The sequence below is a fragment of the Lepisosteus oculatus genome, chromosome 13, assembly GCF_040954835.1.
Source record: "Lepisosteus oculatus isolate fLepOcu1 chromosome 13, fLepOcu1.hap2, whole genome shotgun sequence".
NCBI lineage: Eukaryota > Metazoa > Chordata > Actinopteri > Semionotiformes > Lepisosteidae > Lepisosteus > Lepisosteus oculatus.
In genome coordinates, this window is record NC_090708.1 from 18,214,217 (window position 1) to 18,238,372 (window position 24,156).

Here is a 24,156-nt window from a genome sequence, read left to right on the forward strand (position 1 = left end):
TCTGCTTGACAGCTTTCGGCTTTTTAACAGGAAATGAACTCCACAGCCAGAGATCACAGCTCCTGGAGCCCTGGCCCCCACTGATTAAAGAAAGAAAGAAACATCCGCAGACAGATAAGCTTTCTGAGGTCTCTGGAAGCAGCTTGTGTAATTAATTATGCCAGTCACTGAAAAGGACAGGTTTAGAAACTTGTGATGCTTAAAAGGCATTTAGTCAGACAGCAGTGCTTTTTGCATCCAGGCTCTTAATTTTTAACACTGGGTAAAAGGCAGAAAGCGACTTACATAATTCTGCATGTTTAATAATTGAGGAGCAATACATTTGAAATGGAAAGAAAAACTTACTGTAGTGACAAACACTGAATTGTGTTTCCTTGCAGGGCTGAAGGGGGCTCTGGATTTAGCCCCTCTGTTCTTATCCCTTAACACCCTCACTATGCAGAGATAACATATTTTCCTCTCTCATAATTGACCTTTACTGACCCCTCTCCCATGCCTTCCCAGTGACCTCATCAGTGGCTGATTATCCCGGCAGGGGTCCTGTAGCAGAGAGCTGATCTATTTTTAGAGTGCTGGCCGGCCTGACGATTTACTGCCTCTAACGACAAACTCATCCACAGCCATAGGGCCTGTCAGCACACAATAGAGGTCAGGCAAAACAAAGGCAGATGAGCTCCGTGTCCACAGTCTCTATTGACGGGACCATCACAGGCATTGAGCAGCCTTCCCTTTCAATGGAGAAGGTAGCACTACAATCAGCCCACTGAACACACAGCAGGGCATCAGTTCAAAGCGAATAATTGGCTGGACAGTTTAGCGTCACTGTGGGACAAAGCTTTTCCAAATCGAACAGCTGTCAACCCTTTCTTATCTCTATTTTGATCTAAGGTACAGGTACAATGCAAGACACTCTGCTTTTAATCTGTACAGATTGTTTGACGCACAGTAAAATGGGCAAAAATACAAAGCAACATGGTTACACCTTTATTTTTTCCTCTGACAACCTATTAATATTTATAGTAAGAGATAAATTGTTTTTTTTTCAAGAACAGTATTTTTTTTTTCAAGAAAGCAGCACATGCAAAGGGTGGCATTGTTTTGTGGTCTTTAGCACTGGGTGCATTCACAGCTCTTGGGTCCTGGGTTCGATTCTGGCCTGGGGTGTTTTTCTTTGTGTAAAAATTGTGTGTTTTTGCTAGGCCATTTTTCACCGTGTGCATGAGCTTCCTGCCACAGGCAAAACGAATGCTTTTCTAGGGTAAGAGTATGTACTGTACATGCACTGGACTGCCATCCCATACAGACTGGATCTGCTCCTGTGCCCTGTGTCTGCTGTCTTGGTGTAAATGGTGTTTACAAAAAAGGTTCGAGAGAGACATAACAGCCAAGTTCAATTAGCCTCAGTTTTCCTAAATTATGTTAGAACACTATAAATACTGTACGTCAGCCTCTTCTCTTCCTTGCACACGTCTTTTACAGTACATCCCTCCTCCACCTCAGGAGTTGCCTCTTGGTCACACCTTACTGACCAATTGAGGTCCTAAGCCCTAAATAAACATTCTCAATACACTTAACATACGCAACATATGTAACATACAGTTACATATGCATGGCAACAGGCTCTGAAATTTCCCTTCAGATAACTTTTATTTCTAGTAAAGGGGTTATTAACAATGAGTGGAACATGTAATTGTTTTTTTTTTTCCATTGCACATTAATCAATGCAATTCAAACAGGTTATTTTCCTACAAAAAACATTACAAAACTGTATATCCATACAGTTATAATGTCAAACCATCACAGTTAAATTCTACAAAAGCATCAGAAAGAAAATGGCAAACTGGAACAAAAATCACACTAAAAACTCATTAACAACAACAGAAATACTTTTATGGGCAATTGTGAAATGGCAAGATTACATAAATACTACCCTCCACCTTCCAACTCCTTACTTACAGTACAGCTTGCTAACAATCATATTAAGACCATGAGCTCCCCTCCCCAACACTTGCATCTACTGTAAATCGTTATCATATTTAAAATATGTTGTAGTTATTATTGTGTTCCATGGTTTCACCTTGGATAATGGTTTCTGCCAAATGGATAAAATGGAAAATGAATTTGCTTTTGCCATTTAGAAAAGCTAGAAAGCAGAACCATTTGAAGAGATTTACTGTAAACTGCACTTCTCATGTGAATTAATCTAAAGTTAGCAGCCACATGCAGCTGCTATGCCCTTCTTAAGGTTCATCAGCTCAGTATAGCAATAGTAGTTTTAATCAATGAAACAGGCATATACAGCATAATAGGGAACATCTTTCAGAGCCATTGTGTCTTTTAAGAGAAAACAGTCACTGCGCTAGAAAGCAAAGCTCTGCTTTTCATATATGGTAGTAAACCTTTTTTTAGAAACCTGCAGTGTGAAAAAGAAAAGGCAGCTGTTGCATTTAAAACTTGTGAATAACACAAAAAAACTTCAGTTTCTTTTTGTAGATAAAGTTACGGGTTTTTCCTCTCATTTTAGAAAGGTTGAAATGAAAGTGGAAAAAAAAGAACAAGAGACCCAGCACTGAGAACCAATCAAAGGTAAAGCCAAGGCGAAACAGCTTGTGTTACTATCACAGGACACCCACTTCAACAGGGCTCACAAGAAGAGGACTTAACGAAAGTGAATGAGCACAAGACTGAAGGAGCTGAATTCCTATCCAGTGCCCTGGAATCTAATTTCCATTCCACCACCCCCAAACAGACCAGTATTGATTGCTGACTGTGGGACACACCGAAGTGAGATTCGGCAACAGATCTCTGTATCATGCCCAAACCAGAGAGGAAAGGCAGATCAATGAGAGAAACCAGGGCCTGCCAGTCAGCAGCCAGAGATCATTAGACCCTTGTGTGACACATCACTGACACGCCACGACTGGGTACACACTGCCTATTGATTTTTTACCTTTACTCCTTTTGGTTTTTAAAGATGCTTTCTTTTTCTTTTTGTGATATTGAGAAGCTTATTGTGGATGCTGAGAAGCTTGGAAAAAAATCATTTATGTTCTTGTGTATGCCTGGCCTGTCACCAGACTTTTACTGGAGCCAAAGGAAAACAAAGCTTTAAAAACATCTGCCTCATCTTTTATCAACTGCTGATACAGTAGAAACAACTAATGCTTACAGTAACCTAAAAAGCTGCAGATTCTCTGCTTTTTCAAATGTCATAAAAGAAAAGTCTATCGCTAATCCCACGTGATAGTATCAAACATACTGCTATTTTTGTGCCAAGCAGGGAAGAATCCATTGCCTGACTCTTCCTATCTCTCTCAGCTGACCTCATCGAGCGTATCAGAGAATTCCAGTTTATCACGCTTTCCATGGTGCCCTGTGTATCTGCGCTGCTCTTCAAACTCACATGACAAAAAATGTTTCGTTATCTGGGTCTGCTTATGGTTGGACAGCGTGGAGACGATTTCTTAATTTGGAAAGGGATCTAGCTGGAGCCCCTGCACAGGCAGGCGTAGAGTGCTAAGCCATCCACTCTCTCCACCCTTCGGCTTTGACTCTGGTTGGGATTTCTCCCCCTGCCACAGGATGTCTTCCCACAGCAATCCTTCCTCCAGCTCCTCGTTTCGCTCGGCGCGGTATAGCAGCACCTTCCGGCCAGCAGGGAACAGCACCCAGGGGGACCCCATCTTCAAGCCCTACATGGACCCAGGCTCCCACAGCCTGTTTGGCGAGGAGGAAGCGGAAACTCTGCTCCGCCATCCGCAGTTCACACGGCATCCCCGAGAATCATTCGGATACCCAGGTCAGTGGAGGAGCTGAGGACCTGAATGACCAATAGCTGTAATTCTTACATTCCACTTGTGCATTACTCACTTATGCTGTTGTTGGTTTCAAAAGGCAGGGGTCTTTCTGGATCACCCATAGAAAACACGGGAATGCTGCATTCACCTTACACAGTAAATGGTCATTTCTGCTTCAGAAATTCAAGCTAAGCAAGGGGGAAATTGTTCTGAGCAACAAAAGCTTGGAGCTCATGGCAGACTGAATGATCTGTTTTTGTATCGTCCCCTGTAACTATGGAGCTCTGCTGTGTGGAAATGAGAGGACTTAAGAGGTTAACAAGCGCAACACAAAACCAAGCACATACTGTATGGAAGCTCGCACATCAGAATCTGACAGTTACTGTAGGATCTCTGCTTCAAAAGCTCCTGCAGAAGGCTAATATTTTTGCAGTAGGAGTGCAAGCATTTTGACATTTTAATTCACTGCTATATTAAGAGGCCCACTCTTTAAGTGGCAGGAAAGAGGCATGTGTAACATATGCAGGCACTTTGTTTCTAGAAGAGAAAGGGTCACTGAAAATGATTGTTTCTGTCTTTGAAAACATTTTGAAATAATGCAGGCACCGCTGGTCCCCAGGCCCAGGCTGCTGTGGTGCCCCAAGGCTTTTACAGAATGCGGAGGGGCGCTGAGTGCTCTCTTTGTTGCCCGCAGGTCCGGCCAGCCCTGGGACTGGGCGTCCCGCCAGCATGGGCACGCTCCGCTCCGTTGGGGAGACCTACCAAATGTCAGCCGACGTCAGTCAGTTCGAGCCCCAGGACGTGGTGGTGATGACTTACAACCAAAACGTCGTTGTCCATGCAGAGAAGGTACTGCCAGGCTGATCGTCAGTGTGTGTAGGGGAGGGGTGGGTGAATTATTCTACTGAATTCTATGACAAAGTGATCTCTTTTTGTCATCATTATCTCATAAAATTATATGTATGTATTTTAACTATAAAAAAATGCCTGTTTGGGGACTCTCTTTCTTTAACAAGGTTAATCACTGATTATTAAGTTCAATATCTTTTTAGGAGCAAAATGTAGTTTTGTGACAAAAATGTTGAAGTTTTTGAGTTGCTGGTTGATATTTTATTTCTTGTCATTTAGTATGATTTTACTGTATGTACTGTATCACACAACACCAACACACAGCAAATTCCAGCAAAAACATATTTTGTCATCTGAGCATAATCTGTGCCTGTGACACATTGCATGGGAAGTAGTCCCAGAAATAAAGAAAATATTTAATAAAGGAATCTTTAAATAAGTGAAAGGGTATGTATTGCAAGCGATGCATTATAGAGTGATAATCACTGTGTAGAAATTTGATGTTACCTAATACAGTATTGTGCGGACATGCTACAATGTCATTGGCTGCCAAAAAATCATTCAGGAAGTTCTGGACCATCTCAAAGCCTGTGAAAGTTTTAAACATTTGGGGCTCCTTTCAAGCTTTTTTATTTCTTCAAGAGCTATAAGATACACATTGGCACCAACTAATTTTGGGGGCTCGTAGTTACCCAGATACTTTTGATCATCTTGATTTGGCCCCTCAGCAGCCTATACTGTATCTATACAGGTTTTGACATGGTGTTGCACTTGAGTGATTGTCAATTACCAATATTAGAACATGTTGGCGGAAAACTGCAACAGGTAGCTGTGTTAGGTACTTTAGTTATATACCCACTTTTCCTTTGTTCCACAATAATTTCCAGAACTGTACAGGGATATAATCTCCCTCTCTGCCCTGCCCATCTCTCTCTGTCTCCCCAGCTGGCTGATGATGGGACCATTAGCAACACCTTCACCCACAAGTGCCAGTTTCCTGAAGATATGGATCCCCTGTCGGTCAGTTGTGCCCTGACCGAGGCGGGCATGCTGGTGGTCAGTGTGAAAAGGAAACAGTCACCGGTCTCCGAGGTTCCCCCAGCCTGTTTCCGCTCTGAGATGTGTTTCTAGCTCCCACCCTGCCTTCTTCCCAATGATACTTTTCCAGGCCATTTTTTCCCCACAGCATTTTGCAGTTCTATCATGACTGCTCCTGAAGTGCTCCTGACTTTCTTGGAATTTTCTTGATAATTTCCTATGTGTTCACTGTACTCAGCTAGACAAAGCTATGATTATGAAATATTTTATAGATATTCCTAAGGATAAAACTGCACATTCTCAACGAGCACTTACACTTTGTACTCTTTCCACTCTGACTCCAAGGTCTAAGAGGTATTTTTGCCTATTATTCTGCTTGCCCCCTTCCCCATACACACACCTCCTGCAATGTACAGGCTGTAACCTGCACAGGACCTCTTACTTTCAAGAAGACATGCACTTTCCCACTTCCTGAGGGAGCATTCCTACTGTCACTAGGCAGTTCTTATAAAGTATGTGAACACAAACAGATATGAAAGAAGACATTGTAAATTCAAGTAGTTAAAGCTGATTAATTAGTTGCCAGTCAATAACAATTCTCCAAACAAAAGCCTTTCCTTGTGAGAAGGTTCATGTGCGCTTGTGGTCACACCTCTCCATGTTCATTTAAGTATGTGCCATGTGATTTGAAATGCAATTTAATCATAGTGCGATGGTTATCAATCAAATAATAGATTTTAATTAGTTATTTTTTACTCAATTTTTATGAAAAGTTGCCAGTACTTTTATCATGACCAAATATAAAGACATTACATTTGTTTTTTTCATCTCTTTATAACTGTCGTGTGTCAAACTACAATAAACTGTTTGTAACGAACCCTATGCGGACAACACAGTCCGACGGAGTGGGGGAACACTGGGGAAACGTCATGCAGGAATACGGGGCTGAAGACAGGGGGGTGTGTCCAAGGTGCGCTGGTGCACGGGGGAGGTGGTGCCGAGGCGAACAATCCAAGAGAGTAGTCCTAAGAGTATCCAAAACGCAAGGGTAAGTCCAAAACCAGGAGATCCATCAGAACTCGGAATTAAAACCACGAAGGCCGGGTCGGAACCGGCGGACGGGGAACAGGAACGGGAACGGAGGTTAAAACCTTAACGGGACCAGGCGCTTCCAGGTCCCGGACTCGCATGATACGGAAATCAGATGCAGAGCACGGATGAGCGTCAGCGCCTGGCTTTTAAGGTGGGCTGGGGATAGGGAGCAGGTGCAAAGAATAAAGTCACAAGTGAAAGGGCTGGAGCACCCTTAAGGAGGGGGGACTATAATCGTGACACTGTTTCTGGCTCAGACAATGATCATGAGCCTATGCATGTTAGTAAGATTTCTTCTAGATGCGTTTAATATTGAATATATGCACAAGGTTTACAAATGAGAGGAGGCCATGCTTTCTAACTAGTAACTAATTGATCTAAAGATTTCATCCAGATGATTACTGAAAAAATCCAGGGTATCAGTATTAGCGAAACTGCTGGGTAATTTGGCCCAGAATCCAAAACCCACCCCTTGAGTGTAGGGTACTTTCATAGAGGGCAAGTTAAATACTTTTCTGTATGACTGTAAATGCTGAGGTCTTTGGACATTTTGCTTCAGATAAGATGCACCTGGGTTTCCATCAGACACAAACTCATTTTTGACAAAAAAGAACCTGAATGAGACACAGTATATGATCCCAGCTACCACTCGTGGTTCTAAAAATACCCTAATAAATACCCTGCTCTGTCTGCCCTTTCTTAACACCTTCACAATTATTGAGGCCCTGTTCCATCCCAACTTCTAGCTCTCTGAGACAAAGTTGTGTTGGGTCTTATAACGATTAGTGGGTTACAGCCCAGAATTTGTCTCAGTTTCTGTTGTTATGTAGGAAATGAGAGTACAAAGTTACTGCCTGGATAAGATTCCTAAAGGGAAACTGCTGTTGCTTAATAACCATTGCAGTTGCCTTTACAGTGTACAGTGGTGGTGACAGAAGAATGCAGAATAACATTGTCAAAGGTGTCTAGGCAAATCGACAGCTATGGGTTCAGAGTCGCAAACACCGTTCTCCTCTGACTCTAAGCTGTAATATTGACCATGTTTCAAATACCCATTTGCATTGTTGCACTTAATTGCAGTTGTACTGAAAAGCCCCCCATCTGTATCCCAGCTGCAATTTACATTTCTCAGCTACTGAACTACTGAACCCATTTTAAATCTCAGTGTTTATTGCATGATAAATGATTTTGAGAAACAAAATAATGCAATAGTTTGGTTGAATTCTAATTAATGTGATAAGAAGGTAAAAAGTTATAGAGACAGCATATGTAATACTTTTATTTTGTGTTATTTTTAAATAAAATTCACCATTCCCTTTAACTTCAAAATTAATTATAATGAATTATAATTATATAATGCCCATTCACTGTTGTGTATTTATATTCTAAATGGGCTACCTCAATGATTTAACAGAAGAAGAATATCCAGAGTTAATTACCATGGTTTTGATCATTTGGCCTTTTAGCCATGTTAACTGACTTAAGGAATTTGCTGGGAACTACAAACATTTAGCCAGTCCCGCAAGTCACAATAGCTTCTAGACAGATCAAGAAGTGACAGGAGAATGTTTCACCAGAGAGATATTGTCATCATTACTAGGCCACCGTTACTGTCAAGGAAAGAAAATCGAATTTAATGGCAAGTAGTAATGTAATTGAATAAGAAGGATTTGTTTACTAGAGTGAAGATTTAGTAGGGCAAGGTGTTAATGTAAACACTAAATTAAGAAAGCTGAGACTCTTTATAGGAACCCTATAGGATAAGATTTTTAGCATTTTTTCTGAGAAGAAAATAAGTTCTCCTAGGGAAATCCTGACTGACTTTAACAACTTCAGTGGTTAAAGGGAATCCGAAGCAAAACAACTCAGAATCTATTGCACCTTGAGGGATATTTTGTTCTGTACTGTACAACAACATTACATGGGAGAAAAGCATCAGTATTCTGATCAGTTTCATTGGAACATCTCACAGGAGAGATTTGTTCATTATTATTTTCCAACAAATGCTGTGTTTGTTGCTCCCATTAAATTTCAAATAAAGAGCTCAGAGTCTGTGTTATCCTAAGGTCCCCTGAATGTGGAATGCATCACTGTCAGTACAGACTCCCTCTCCCAGGTACAGTGTGATACCACTGACTCACTGACTCGTTTGTTCAGCACTGCATTGCCTTCATTGATCTGTTTGCATAATCAGTTTAGTATGCCCAAATGCCACGCTACAGATCTGCTTTGTCTACATATTTGGAGATACATTAAAGGCACCATGTTCATTTTAAGTTCTTCCCTGTTGTTCACAAATAGTAAGCATTAGAAATTTTATTTTTAATAAACAGATCTATTGTTAAATGGCTTTTTCACAACAATGACATGGCAGTAGATCACTGTTGAGTGAGATAACAAACATTAAATAAACTATTGTCTAATGTAGGTCAGTGTATATGCATCCATCCATCCATCAATTTACTTAACCTTTTTATATAGTACAGGGTACAGTATCTATGCTGGCAAGCAACAGGTGCAAGGCAGGGTACACCCTGGACAGGACACCAGTCCATCGCAAGGCAGAGACAAACACACACACCAGGGTCAATTTTCCCAGAATCCAGTTAAGCTACCAGCATGTCTTTGGACAGTGAGAGAAAAGGGGAGCACCACCTGGACAGCCATTCAAACATGGGGAGAGGACACAAACCCCAAGCAGATAGTTCATATTACCAATGCGTCTCTGTGCTGTCTCATCAGCCACCCTCAATGTTTCCAATTTCTTTCCTTTGTATCTATGACTGTTTGTGTCTGTCTCTATCCTCTTCACGAGCATAGTGGGTAAACCACTGGACTCATGACCAGGGTCACATTAAGACTATCACAGGCCCCAGGGCTATAGATTTTCAGCCCCACCTCCCCAACAACACACACATCACTCCCAACCAACAAACTCAACTCTGTCCTACATGACATGACATTTAAATTTCAATCTTGTTCAAACCGTTGTACAAAAACAGAACTTAAGACAAGTTAAAATAATAATTAAAGAGTAATTTATTCTTATTGCGAAAAGCCACCTTGGCCCTGCATACGCAGGTACACAAGCATTTGCCCAATTGGGAAGCCTGCACTCTCAAATGGGCATAGCAGCACATCATATGTTTGTGTAGTCACAATTAAGAGGCTACTGCAGGCATTGTCTAAATGTTTTTTGTGGTGTTCTGACTGCAGTCTCTGAACAGTCCATTTCTGAGGCCTGTTCCTCTTACATTATGCATTTACATGCATAAATCGAATCCAATCAAATACGAACCGGTGCACTGCCGGGCATTCCGGGTGAATTAACGAACGCACCCATATGCGCTATAAAGCACACAGCACACAGAACGAAAGCAAATAGCAACATGAAGAAAAAAAACTACCGTGAAATTTTTCTATTGAAAAACAGCTAACTAAAGACTAATGAACAAAGGCATGCCGATGCTAACCATCCCAATGAAATTATTGCAAGCACAATTAAGTTAGAAAACTTAACAGAGGCCAAACACGGCTGGCACGGAAATAATAACATAATGTAAGCAGGCCTAATTTAGTCTAATATTCATCTTAGCCCTACCTTTGATGTATTTTGAGTTGGCGTGCGATGTTTCCTGTGCATCACAAAGCGAATACGGCGAGGCTTGGCATTGAATACGATAACTTTCCAGGCGTGCTTTTTTTAAAATGACATTTGTTTTCCATGCTAAACTGATTAACTTTGGCAATCTTGTATGCGAGTAGCTTACTCGATGTTGCACCACAACTGGCAGGATTTTGTAATTTTACTCCAATGTCAAGAGATTACAGCGATTTAGCTAATTATATCACATTGACCTCCCCATTTTATTTGTTTCATTTTCTTATTGGTTAGAAACACTATGACAATCAATCTCTCTTTGACTGGGTGGGTCAGGCTCACCTGTACCTACGCCCCTGAATTGGAGTATTGCCATTTGTTCCACAGTGCCCCCTGTAGTGCCAGCACTGGTGTGATTACCAGAACAGACATTCACGCTATAGAGTGACTTTGAAGCATGATGTACTGTATCATAACAATGAGCCTGTCAATGCGTGCATTTCAAAAGTTTGAATATCAATAGTTTGAATTGTCAAAAGAACACATGAGAAGAAAAAAATCATGAGCATACTGTAAATGTTGAACATCATCCCAAACTAGACCACAAATGCCAAAGTGCCCTCCTGCAAGATGACAAGATGCCATCAGGATGCTTTCATGAGATGGAATTCAGACATTTTTTGCTTTCTCCAGCAACGGATCGAAGCAAACTGAAAGTGATATATAAACCAGTATTTCTGTTTTACAGGAAAACTTCAACACCTTCATTTCTTTTAACAATGGCTGCGTAACCTTTCTTCTAAGTTGCCACCAGTAAGGAAAATATATTTTTTGTGCTGTCATGAGATAATCTTTAAAGAGGATTCATGTATAACTGCTGCATTGATTTGGAATATTTATGTCTTTCGTCAGCTTATAAATTGCACAGTCACATTACAGTAGAGCCTGAAAAAAAATACGGCAAATGACTTGAAGTGATCATAGATGATTAATATGGACATCTTTTAAATAAATAGCTACTGTATGTAGATTTTAGAAAAACTGCATTGAAATGGAATTTCTCTTGCAAGAGATTCAAAGAGTTTAGAACAGAGTTATAAAAATGCCTTTTTAGAAGTTATAATTGGATGGTTCAGTTTGAAAGATTAACAAAATCTATTTCACATCAACGCCATAGAACAGGAGATACAAGAAAGAGCCAAGGGACTAATGCGTACTGTACAGCCCATGCAGTTGGCTGTATCAAAGAGCATACTGTATTCAAATGTCAGAGGAGACTGCAAATTTACACCGGAGCAAATGGAAATGAGCTCATAAGCTGTTTCCATATATGCAGTCTATCTTCAGAAGTGCTAATTTGGTATTCTGTTTGGACGCATATACTGTAAGCCTCATCTCAAGGCATGAGAATGGCTTGTGTATCAAGTTGCTTTTTTTGCCTGTCTGTTGAATGCTAAATGCTCTGCAATGCCAGAACTGGCTTGGAATGTTTTGTGCTGAAAACATGGCGCAGAACAAGATAATCACCTGGTCCTCAAGCAGCTCTAGCAGGCCACTTTCTGCCACTGTGCCAGGTAATTAGACAATAAAAAAAGTCTCACTTCCTTATATTGAATAAAGCAGTTAGAAAATGGATGGATGGACTACCTTTGTCAAAGCAAGCATAATATCTGCAGACTGCAGCTCAGTAAAGAAAAAATGTAAAAAAGCTGGAAGCCTTCATTCACATAAGTATTATGACCAGCAAAGAAATTATTGGGACCTAAACTAATGACTATTACAATTATAGATTGAAACACTGTTGTATAAATGGTGGAACACTTTTAGACAATGATCTCCAGAATGGGATTGGCACACACTCATTCAGCTGGTAGAGACCAGTCATTGCACTGGAAGGTGATGAGACATTCTGCTGCTGCCCGAATTGATATTGAACACTTTTTGTGTAAGCAATACATCAGTAAAACCTGAAAGACTTATTTTGTGGTGACTTAGGAAATCCCAGGGCTAAACTCTCCTATGCTTAAGTGAAGAGGAAGGATGTGCAATTTAACTGATTATCCAAAACACACTGACATGTGTTGTGATCCAATTCTTTAAGTTATTACTCCAGTAATACAGATTTTTTTCCTTCATTAGCCCTTTGTCAACACATCCTCGTCCTGAGTGCTGGGACATTCAGACACAGAGGGATGCTGACTGATAGCAACTGAGCTACAGCTGCAAAATCAATTCAAAGACATATGAGTCATTCTGACAAAAATAACGCTCCATGTAATTTAATTTGGTCATAATACCAATCTACCATGCAAAGAAGACCTACACCTATTTAAACAGCAACACACTCAGACAGGCACGGCAGAACACTTCAAAGAGTCCTATGAACCAGGGCTTCATACTATTTGCTGATTAACCTGTAATTGTATATATCCATCAATACAAGCTTCATTTATCCACCATTGGATAAACCCAAATGCACTCATCACTTAAAAAATCTGTCATGTATAGATGCATAACAACAGAGAAGAAAACACTGAAATAGTTGGCAATAAAGCAGTAAATAAGAGCAGTTTTAAATCTCTATTGCATTGCATGGTATCTTTAACTTTTTTAGATTGTGTCACTGATTTGGTTGGATTCCCCTGTGTTACACAATAGCTCAACCAGCCCTGATTTGCTGTGTTCTGTTCATTTTAAAATGTGTTTTATGTCTTTTGACAATCCAGGATATTTACAGCATCTTTGCTGGGTGCTTTATCTACAGGCATTACTAGTACTGCAAACTGCATTTTTAAATTATTATTTATTTATCTAAAACTTTATTGTTCTTTGAAATTGTACCCTGAAATTTGACCTGATATACTACTTCAGGCCCTGGAGGATTACTGTTTGATCACAATCCGAAATTAAACCCAGGACCAAAGAGAACACTAGTTTCCATGCCACTGTGCCACCACCAAGCCTGGCTTGACCCAATTCATTTGCTCCATGATTCAAAACTCAATTGTGGATGATCTTCTTAAAAACAAATGATTTAATTAAGGGCAACATTAGATCTGCTGGATTCTGGCTGTGCAGGACCAGTGTTGACCACCCATATACTGTACTATATTGTTACTTCACACATTTGACTTACAGTAGCTCCGCATAGTCAAGAAAGCACATGCTAAGAAATGCACTTTACCGATGAATATTGATAGATTCTTCTCGCTGAAGATGATAAGCTCCATAATGGTTACATTAATCACTTTGAATAAGGGCATGTCAAAATTAGTCATTCACAAGAAGATACTTTCATCCACAGTAGGTGATATAATTTCTTATAGCAGCACTTGGGCTCTAAAGGACAGAAAAGAAAGAGTTTCAGTAAGTAACAGGATGACACTGATTCTGTGGCAGAGTCAGGGCTGAAACTAGGAACCTTCTGGGAACGTCATTCAGGGCTCTCTTGTGTGCTTTGTAGTTAACTGAGTGAGGTCACATCACAGCTGTTGACAGGGAGAATCTCTGTGAAAGGTGTTGTTGCAGATCTGATCTCCTAACCTTTCAGAGATAGCAGCTCGCTTCACATCTTTCCAGCCTCACTGGCCTGGAGGAATATTTACTCCAGTGACAGGCAGTAATGTAACATGAGTCACATTTTCAATAACCATCTTTCAGCAATCACAAACTGAGATTTCAGATACAGAGGCACCCACTGGGGCTCACAGGCAATGTCTGTTTACAAGAGACATCCTAGTCAGTCATTTGCAGAGGAGAGCACATTTACACAGTGAAATACTTCAGAGGGTGAATAAGGTTCTTTTTGTTTTTGAGTTTATCCCCGTTTCCATTTGGAAAGACATGATCTGATGCTCATATCAATAAACTGGGATATAAAGGTCAAAAACTGGAGAATCCTATTTAAATTCTTCATTTAAACCCCTCCTGAAACCTGGCCTGATACAGAGCTCTTTTAGAAAACTTAAAGGAGAAGAAACACAATGTAGCGCAGGGCCACATGATACCAAAGGCCGCTAGTGATGTGGGTGTCATCTTGTTAACAATAATAATCCGTGTTAAGCATTGCAATCCTGTAATACTGCGGCAAGAACTGTGGGGAACTGCGTTTTAACTAGAATACCTGCATATAACACGTGACAAAACGTGTGACACAGGCTTGCGCCAGTTTCAGTGAATGGGTTCCGATTGAGTATCACGTACAAGTCTCTGAACACATGGATTCAGTACCCCTCGCTGACATGTGCGGTCAAACAGGATGTTATTCTGTTTCCACCCATTACAATGGTGATGTTGAACTAACTGCGCAGAAGTAGCTCAGCCGGAAGAAGTAAGCAGAGGAGTGCGAGAGGTGACCTGGGGGAGTAAGTAGCTTGATGGGAAGTAGCAGGAGGGCTAACTGTTAGCAGGTAGAGGCCCTACCTGAAATGAGCCTGGAACCCGGTAGCTCCAGTGGACGGTGCCCTTGACAAGGACAGCTGTTGCAGCTGGGCCAGAAAGGAAACATGATGCAGAAAGTGTAGGAGAGCTACTGCTGGCAGAATTTAGCTACAGAATGTAAGATTGAATTTTGAGCTGAATCTCACAAAAGCAAGGAATATTAGCAACATATGGAGCTAGAGGGATGGGAGGGAGAAGAGTTAAATCAGGGCTCCATTCTGCTACAGCTGGGTGATACAGCTGGGTGATAGAATGACCTCTTCCCCATTTTCTTTCCTTATGCAGAGTCACTTCAGAGGAAAGAGTTAAACATGATCTAGAACCGTGACAGACTGTCTGACTGTGTGTGTCTGTATCTCATTGACAAAGAAAATAAACAAATAAATAAATACTTGTTAAAATTCATTTACAAAATAATCATCTGAATAATAATTGTACTGACATGAAGATGTAGGAAATTCTAAATTAAATTCCATGCTTGTCACATTCTATCTTCTATGGTCAGCAAGCAGGACTTTGCTGTTAAATATAAGTTTACAGACCAAATACATTCTGTCACGGGGAGGGGGAGAGGGGGCAGTACATTGTCCCAGGATTCCTGTCCTGTTTACTCCTGTAAATCATCCGGAAAATTGAGTTTTTCAAATCCTGAGCAGTGCCGAGGTCTGGGGGTCAGGGACAGTGACTGACAGAGACTCTTTGATGGATTAGGGCATTCTTTTAGCGGCAAAGTACAGACTTATGAATTTAACATTAGTAAAAACTGTGGGATTCAGTGAACATTGGGCATATCTGCTGCTCACAGACATGAAAATAATAACACTACTGTAAGTATTTTCAGGTTCACTCTGATAGAACAGAATTTGGCTGTAATACGCAGCATTTTTATATTTTGTCATATGGCCTACTAACAGAGTTGCAAAAGTCTTGGACATTCTCTGATATTCTGTTCTTTCTATACCACAGTTCTTCTTTATGATGAAGCACAAACCTCTGGCAGTATCCTGAAGAAGCCGTTTTGCTTTAAGATCACAGTTCATCTTGATAGGTCTGCATTCTGTATATAAAAGTGGCAATTTAGCTTATGGATGAGTAAAGAGGAACAAACAATGTTAATGATGAGGAGCACTTGACGATGAACAACGAATCAATTAGATGTGATTTGTAAATGTTGTGGACTGGCTGCATGAGCACTTCATACTGGCAGGGTTTTGAAGATGCTTATCAGTGCAGTGTGAATTAAAGATTATTGCATGACAAGCTTGTTTTCTTCTCAACAGATCCAATCAGTATTAGTAACAGCCAAAGTTATGACAAAAGAAGAAAACACTTTAAGTGTGGTGGTGGTGGCTTAAAGTGAATTGGTGATGCTCATATGTGTCACAACCTCTGAGATATCTAAGACTTTAGCATAACAGTGAATGATGATCATCACCAGCAACAACCTTTATGCTCTCAGTGCTGTTTGTTCTGCTTGCAAGACCACCATGCAACCGTTTTAACTATTCTCAACCAGCTGGCTCCTGCAAACTTCCCAATGTCATCCTGTCATCTCACAGAACGATTCCTTCCTGCTTATTTTCTTTCATTGGTAATTCTCTTCAGATTCCCATTTCTGAGTTTCCTTGGCTCAGCATGGATCCCCTGTTCATTATTGATATTCCAGCAAGCCATTTTCTAACCACTTCATCCAATTTGCACGGGAGCCAGAGCCTATCCTTGCAAGCAATGAGTGCAAGATAGGATATACCCTGGGCAGGACTCAGTAGATGGGAAATAAGTAGATAACAATAATTATCGCGATTTAATTTTCCTCTATATAATTATAACAAAAGTTCGATAAATGTTCAATATATATTTATGCTTTGCGCATGAGATGCGCATGCGCACAAAATACCGTGCTTTAGGATGTGTGTGAAATGCAGGAAAAGTGTTGTCTTGCTGTTTCCTTGAAAACGAAATTTGGCCCAATTTTGCCGTTTTTGATAAGCCGCGTGCCTGTCAAAAATGGTCAAAAATCAAAAGCTTGAAACTTTCATTCTGTATGCTCTAATCTCTAGTTTTTGGCATTGGAACCAAGAATGAAATGGCAAATTTAGCTCAACTTCAGCGGTAATTGTCAAAATGGCACCTGTAAATGGCGCAAAACGTGAGCATTTTATAACCCATTTCAGCAGCAGATTCCAAAAGAAAGACAAACTGGAAATTTGAAAAAAGATTCACTGCAGATCATTTTAAAATGCTTAAAACTGTGACTTGCAATGTTTCTGAGTCATTTGGAAGCACTGGGGGAATTTTCTGAATATGATCTGCAGTGAATCTTTTTTCAAATTTCCAGTTTGTCTTTCATTTGACTCAGTGCCTCCAAATGACTCAGAAACATTGCAAGTCACAGTTTTAAGCATTTTAAAATGATCTGGAGTGAATCTTTTTTCAAATTTCCAGTTTGTCTTTCTTTTGGAATCTGCTGCTAAAATGGGTTATAAAATGCTCACATTTTGGGCCATTTACACGTGCCATTTTGACAATTACTGCTGAAGTTGAGCTAAGTTTGCCATTTCATTATTGGTTCCAATGCCAAAAACTAGAGATTAGAGCATACAGAATGAAAGTTTCAAACTTTTGATTTTTGACCATTTTTGTCAGGCGCGCGGCTTATCAAAAACGGCAAAATTGGGCCAAATTCCGTTTTCAAGGAAACAACGAGACAACACTTTTCCTGCAGTTCACATACATCCTAAAGCACAGCAAATGCATCAGAACATGTCTAGCTCTTGAGGAAAGCCTAACCCTAACCCTAGCTCGGGCACTTCCAGACTACCGTACGTTGCGTAATCATACCCAAAAAGTTCCATGCTCAAGAAATTCCCCCTGTGCCTCCAAATGACTCAGAAACATTGCAAGTCACAGTTTAAAGCATTTTAAAATGATCTGCCGTGAATCTTTTTTCAAATTTCCAGTTTGTCTTTCTTTTGGAATCTGCTGCTGAAATGGCTTATAAAATGCTCACGTTTTGAGACATTTACAGGTGACATTTTGACAATTACCACTGAAGTTGAGCTAAATTTGCCATTTCATTCTTGGTTCCAATGCCAAAAACTAGAGATTAGAGCATACAGAATGAAAGTTTCAAAGTTTTGATTTTTGACCATTTTTGTCAGGCGCGCGGCTTATCAAAAACGGCAAAATTGGGCCAAATTCCGTTTTCAAGGAAACAACGAGACAACACTTTTCCTGCATTTCAAATATATCCTAAAGCACAACAAATGCATCAGAACATGTCTAGCCCTTGAGGAAAGCCTAACCCTAACCCTAGCTCTGGCACTTCGAGACTTCCGTACGTTGCGTAATCTTGCCTAAAAAGTTCCATACTCAGAAAATTCCCCCAGTGCCTCCAATTGACTCAGGAACATTGCAAGTCACAGTTTAAAGCATTTTAAAATGATCTGCAGTGAATCTTTTTTCAAATTTCCAGTTTTTCTTTCTTTTGGAATCTGCTGCTGAAATGGCTTATAAAATGCTCACGTTTTGCGCCATTTACAGTGCCATTTTGACAATTACCGCTGAAGTTGAGCTAAATTTGCCATTTCATTCTTGGTTCCAATGCCAAAGACTAGAGATTAGAGCATTCAGAATGAAAGTTTCAAACTTTTGATTCTTGACCATTTTTAACAGGCGCGCGGCTTATCAAAAACGGCAAATTTGGGCCAAATTTCTTTTTCAAGGAAACAACGAGACAACACTTTTCCTGCATTTCACATACATCCTAAAGCACAGCAAATGCATCAGAACATGTCTAGCTCTTGAGGAAAGCCTAACCCTAACCCTAGCTCGGGCACTTCCAGACTACCGTACGTTGCTAAATCTTGCCTAAAAAGCTCCATGCTCAGGAATTTCCCCCAGTGCCTCCAAATGACTCAGAAACATTGCAAGTCACACTTTTAAGCATTTTAAAATGATCTGCCATTAATCTTTTTTCAAATTTCCAGTTTTTCTTTCTTTTGGAATCTGCTGCTGAAATGGCTTATAAAATGCTCACGTTTTGCGCCATTTACAGTGCCATTTTGACAGTTACCGCTGAAGTCGAGCTAAATTTGCCATTTCATTCTTGGTTCCAATGCCAAAAACTAGAGATTAGAGCATACAGAATGAAAGTTTCAAACTTTTGATTTTTGACCATTTTTGACAGGCGCGCGGCTTATCAAAAACGGCAAAATTGGGCCAAATTTCTTTTTCAAGGAAACAACGAGACAACACTTTTCCTGCATTTCACATACATCCTAAAGCACAGCAAATGCATCAGAACATGTCTAGCTCTTGAGGAAAGCCTAACCCTAACCCTAGCTCGGGCACTTCCAGACTACCGTACGTTGCGTAATCTTGCCTAAAAAGCTCCATACTCAGAAAATTCCCCCAGTGCCTCCAAATGACTCAGAAACATTGCAAGTCACAGTTTTAAGTGTTTTAAAATGATCTGCCGTGAATCTTTTTTCAAATTTCCAGTTTGTCTTTCTTTTGGAATCTGCTGCTGAAATGGGTTATAAAATGCTCACGTTTTGCGCCATTTACAGTGCCATTTTGACAATTACCGCTGAAGTTGAGCTAAATTTGCCATTTCATTCTTGGTTCCAATGCCAAAGACTAGAGATTAGAGCATTCAGAATGAAAGTTTCAATCTTTTGATTTTTGACCATTTTTGACAGGCGCGTGTGGATTATCAAAAACGGCAAAATTGGGCCAAATTTATTTTTCAAGGAAACAACGAGACAACACTTTTCCTGCATTTCACATACATCCTAAAGCACAGCAAATGCATCAGAACATGTCTAGCTCTTGAGGAAAGCCTAACCCTAACCCTAGCTCGGGCACTTCCAGACTACCGTACGTTGCTAAATCTTGCCTAAAAAGCTCCATGCTCAGGAAATTCCCCCAGTGCCTCCAAATGACTCAGAAACATTGCAAGTCACAGTTTTAAGCATTTTAAAATGATCTGCCATGAATCTTTTTTCAAATTTCCAGTTTGTCTTTCTTTTAGAATCTGCTGCTGAAATGGGTTATAAAATGCTCACGTTTTGCGCCATTTACAGTGCCATTTTGACATATACCGCTGAAGTCGAGCTAAATTTGCCATTTCATTCTTGGTTCCAATGCCAACAACTAGAGATTAGAGCATACAGAATGAAAGTTTCAAACTTTTGATTTTTGACCATTTTTGACAGGCGCGCGGCTTATCAAAAACGGCAAAATTGGGCCAAATTTCGTTTTCAAGGAAACAACGAGACAACACTTCTCCTGCATTTCACATACATCCTAAAGCACAGCAAATGCATCAGAATATGTCTAGCTCTTGAGGAAAGCCTAACCCTAACCCTAGCTCGGGCACTTCCAGACTACCGTACGTTGCGTAATCATACCCAAAAAGTTCCATGCTCAAGAAATTCCCCCAGTGACTCCAAATGACTCAGAAACATTGCAAGTCACAATTTTAAGCATTTTAAAATGATCTGCCATGAATCTTTTTCAAATTTCCAGTTTGTCTTTCTTTTGGAATCTGCTGCTGAAATGGGTTATAAAACGTTCACGTTTTGCGCCATTTACAGTGCCATTTTGACAATTACCGCTGAAGTTGAGCTAAATTTGCCATTTCATTCTTGGTTCCAATGCTAAAAACTAGAGATTAGAGCATACACAATGAAAGTTTCAAACTTTTGATTTTTGACCATTTTTGACAGGCGCGCGGCTTATCAAAAACGGCAAAATTGGGCCAAATTTCGTTTTCAAGGAAACAACGAGACAACACTTTTCCTGCATTTCACATACATCCTAAAGCACAGCAAATGCATCAGAACATGTCTAGCTCTTGAGGAAAGCCTAACCCTAACCCTTGCTCGGGCACTTCCAGAATACCGTACGTTGCTTAATCTTGCCTAAAAAGCTCCATGCTCAGGAAATTCCCCCAGTGCCTCCAAATGACTCAGAAACATTGCAAGTCACAGTTTTAAGTGTTTTAAAATGATCTGCCGTGAATCTTTTTTCAAATTTCCAGTTTGTCTTTCTTTTGGAATCTGCTGCTGAAATGGGTTATAAAATGCTCACGTTTTGCGCCATTTACAGTGCCATTTTGCCAATTACCGCTGAAGTTGAGCTAAATTTGCCATTTCATTCTTGGTTCCAATGCCAACAACTAGAGATTAGAGCATACAGAATGAAAGTTTCAAACTTTTGATTTTTGACCATTTTTGACAGGCGCGCGGCTTATCAAAAACGGCAAAATTGGGCCAAATTTCGTTTTCAAAGAAACAACGAGACAACACTTTTCCTGCATTTCACATACATCCTAAAGCACAGCAAATGCATCAGAACATGTCTAGCTCTTGAGGAAAGCCTAACACTAACCCTAGCTCGGACACTTCCAGACTACCGTACGTTGCGTAATCTTGCCTAAAAAGCTCCATACTCAGAAAATTCCCCCAGTGCCTCCAAATGACTCAGAAACATTGCAAGTCACAGTTTTAAGTGTTTTAAAATGATCTGCTGTGAATCTTTTTTCAAATTTCCAGTTTGTCTTTCTTTTGGAATCTGCTGCTGAAATGGCTTATAAAATGCTCACGTTTTGCGCCATTTACAGTGCCATTTTGACAATTACCGCTGAAGTTGAGCTAAATTTGCCATTTCATTCTTGGTTCCAATGCTAAAAACTAGAGATTAGAGCATACACAATGAAAGTTTCAAACTTTTGATTTTTGACCATTTTTGACAGGCGCACGGCTTATCAAAAACGGCAAAATTGGGCCAAATTTCTTTTTCAAGGAAACAACGAGACAACACTTTTCCTGCATTTCACATACATCCTAAAGCACAGCAAATGCATCAGAACATGTCTAGCTCTTGAGGAAAGCCTAACCCTAACCCTAGCTCGGGCACTTCCAGACTACCGTACGTTGCGTAATCTTGCCTAAAAAGCTCCATACTCAGAAAATTCCCCCAGTGCCTCCAAATGACTCAGAAACATTGCAAGTCACAGTTTTAAGTGTTTTAAAATGATCTGCCGTGAATCTTTTTTCAAATTTCCAGTTTGTCTTTCTTTTGGAATCTGCTGCTGAAATGGCTTATAAAATGCTCACGTTTTGATACATTTACAGGTGACATTTTGACAATTATCGCTGAAGTTGAGCTAAACTTGCCATTTCATTCTTGGTTCCAATGCCAAAGACTAGAGATTAGAGCATTCAGAATGAAAGTTTCAAACTTTTGATTCTTGACCATTTTTGACAGGCGCGCGGCTTATCAAAAACGGCAAAATTGGGCCAAATTTCGTTTTCAAGGAAACAACGAGACAACACTTTTCCTGCATTTCACATACATCTTAAAGCACAGCAAATGCATCAGAACATGTCTAGCTCTTGAGGAAAGCCTAACCCTAACCCTAGGTCGGGCACTTCCAGACTACCGTACGTTGCTAAATCTTGCCTAAAAAGCTCCATGCTCAGGAAATTCCCCCAGTGCCTCCGAATGACTCAGAAACATTGCAAGTCACAGATTTAAGCATTTTAAAATGATCTGCCATGAATCTTTTTTCAAATTTCCAGTTTGTCTTTCTTTTGGAATCTGCTGCTGAAATGGGTTATAAAATGCTCACGTTTTGCGCCATTCACAGTACCATTTTGACAATTACCGCTGAAGTTGAGCTAAACTTGCCATTTCATTCTTGGTTCCAATGCCAAAGACTAGAGATTAGAGCATTCAGAATGAAAGTTTCAAACTATTGATTCTTGACCATTTTTGACAGGCGCGCGGCTTATCAAAAACGGCAAAATTTGGCCAAATTTCGTTTTCAAGGAAACAACGAGACAACACTTTCCTGCATTTCACATACAGTACATACTAAAGCACAGCAAATGCATCAGAACATGTCTAGCTCTTGAGGAAAGCCTAACCCTAACCCTAGCTCGGGCACTTCCAGACTACCGTACGTTGCGTAATCATACCCAAAAAGTTCCATGCTCAAGAAATTCCCCCAGTGACTCCAAATGACTCAGAAACATTGCAAGTCACAATTTTAAGCATTTTAAAATGATCTGCCATGAATCTTTTTCAAATTTCCAGTTTGTCTTTCTTTTGGAATCTGCTGCTGAAATGGGTTATAAAACGTTCACGTTTTGCGCCATTTACAGTGCCATTTTGACAATTACCGCTGAAGTTGAGCTAAATTTGCCATTTCATTCTTGGTTCCAATGCTAAAAACTAGAGATTAGAGCATACACAATGAAAGTTTCAAACTTTTGATTTTTGACCATTTTTGACAGGCGCGCGGCTTATCAAAAACGGCAAAATTGGGCCAAATTTCGTTTTCAAGGAAACAACGAGACAACACTTTTCCTGCATTTCACATACATCCTAAAGCACAGCAAATGCATCAGAACATGTCTAGCTCTTGAGGAAAGCCTAACCCTAACCCTTGCTCGGGCACTTCCAGAATACCGTACGTTGCTTAATCTTGCCTAAAAAGCTCCATGCTCAGGAAATTCCCCCAGTGCCTCCAAATGACTCAGAAACATTGCAAGTCACAGTTTTAAGTGTTTTAAAATGATCTGCCGTGAATCTTTTTTCAAATTTCCAGTTTGTCTTTCTTTTGGAATCTGCTGCTGAAATGGGTTATAAAATGCTCACGTTTTGCGCCATTTACAGTGCCATTTTGCCAATTACCGCTGAAGTTGAGCTAAATTTGCCATTTCATTCTTGGTTCCAATGCCAACAACTAGAGATTAGAGCATACAGAATGAAAGTTTCAAACTTTTGATTTTTGACCATTTTTGACAGGCGCGCGGCTTATCAAAAACGGCAAAATTGGGCCAAATTTCGTTTTCAAAGAAACAACGAGACAACACTTTTCCTGCATTTCACATACATCCTAAAGCACAGCAAATGCATCAGAACATGTCTAGCTCTTGAGGAAAGCCTAACACTAACCCTAGCTCGGACACTTCCAGACTACCGTACGTTGCGTAATCTTGCCTAAAAAGCTCCATACTCAGAAAATTCCCCCAGTGCCTCCAAATGACTCAGAAACATTGCAAGTCACAGTTTTAAGTGTTTTAAAATGATCTGCTGTGAATCTTTTTTCAAATTTCCAGTTTGTCTTTCTTTTGGAATCTGCTGCTGAAATGGCTTATAAAATGCTCACGTTTTGCGCCATTTACAGTGCCATTTTGACAATTACCGCTGAAGTTGAGCTAAATTTGCCATTTCATTCTTGGTTCCAATGCTAAAAACTAGAGATTAGAGCATACACAATGAAAGTTTCAAACTTTTGATTTTTGACCATTTTTGACAGGCGCA

At 40.2% G+C, this 24,156-nt stretch overlaps 1 protein-coding gene across 1 annotated transcript; it reads left to right on the forward strand.

Annotated features, from left to right (window-relative positions):
* The first annotated feature begins 3,425 nt into the window (after nt 1–3,425).
* On the forward strand, nt 3,426–6,561 carry LOC102692156 (heat shock protein beta-7-like). Its single transcript, XM_006637860.3, has 3 exons — nt 3,426–3,799; nt 4,492–4,646; nt 5,592–6,561. Exons 1-3 carry the CDS (start codon nt 3,583–3,585, stop codon nt 5,775–5,777), a joined length of 558 nt encoding a protein of 185 aa, XP_006637923.1. The 5' UTR covers nt 3,426–3,582; the 3' UTR covers nt 5,778–6,561.
* The last annotated feature ends 17,595 nt before the right edge of the window (nt 6,562–24,156 follow it).

What these genes read in the sequence shown, in the direction of transcription:
- LOC102692156 (XM_006637860.3), top strand. Translation starts at nt 3,583, where the DNA reads ATGTCTTCCCACAGCAATCCTTCCTCCAGCTCCTCGTTTCGCTCGGCG. An exon ending in AGAATCATTCGGATACCCAG is followed by an intron (nt 3,800 to 4,491) that starts GTCAGTGGAGGA and finishes TGTTGCCCGCAG; the next exon opens with GTCCGGCCAGCCCTGGGACT. An exon ending in TCGTTGTCCATGCAGAGAAG is followed by an intron (nt 4,647 to 5,591) that starts GTACTGCCAGGC and finishes CTGTCTCCCCAG; the next exon opens with CTGGCTGATGATGGGACCAT.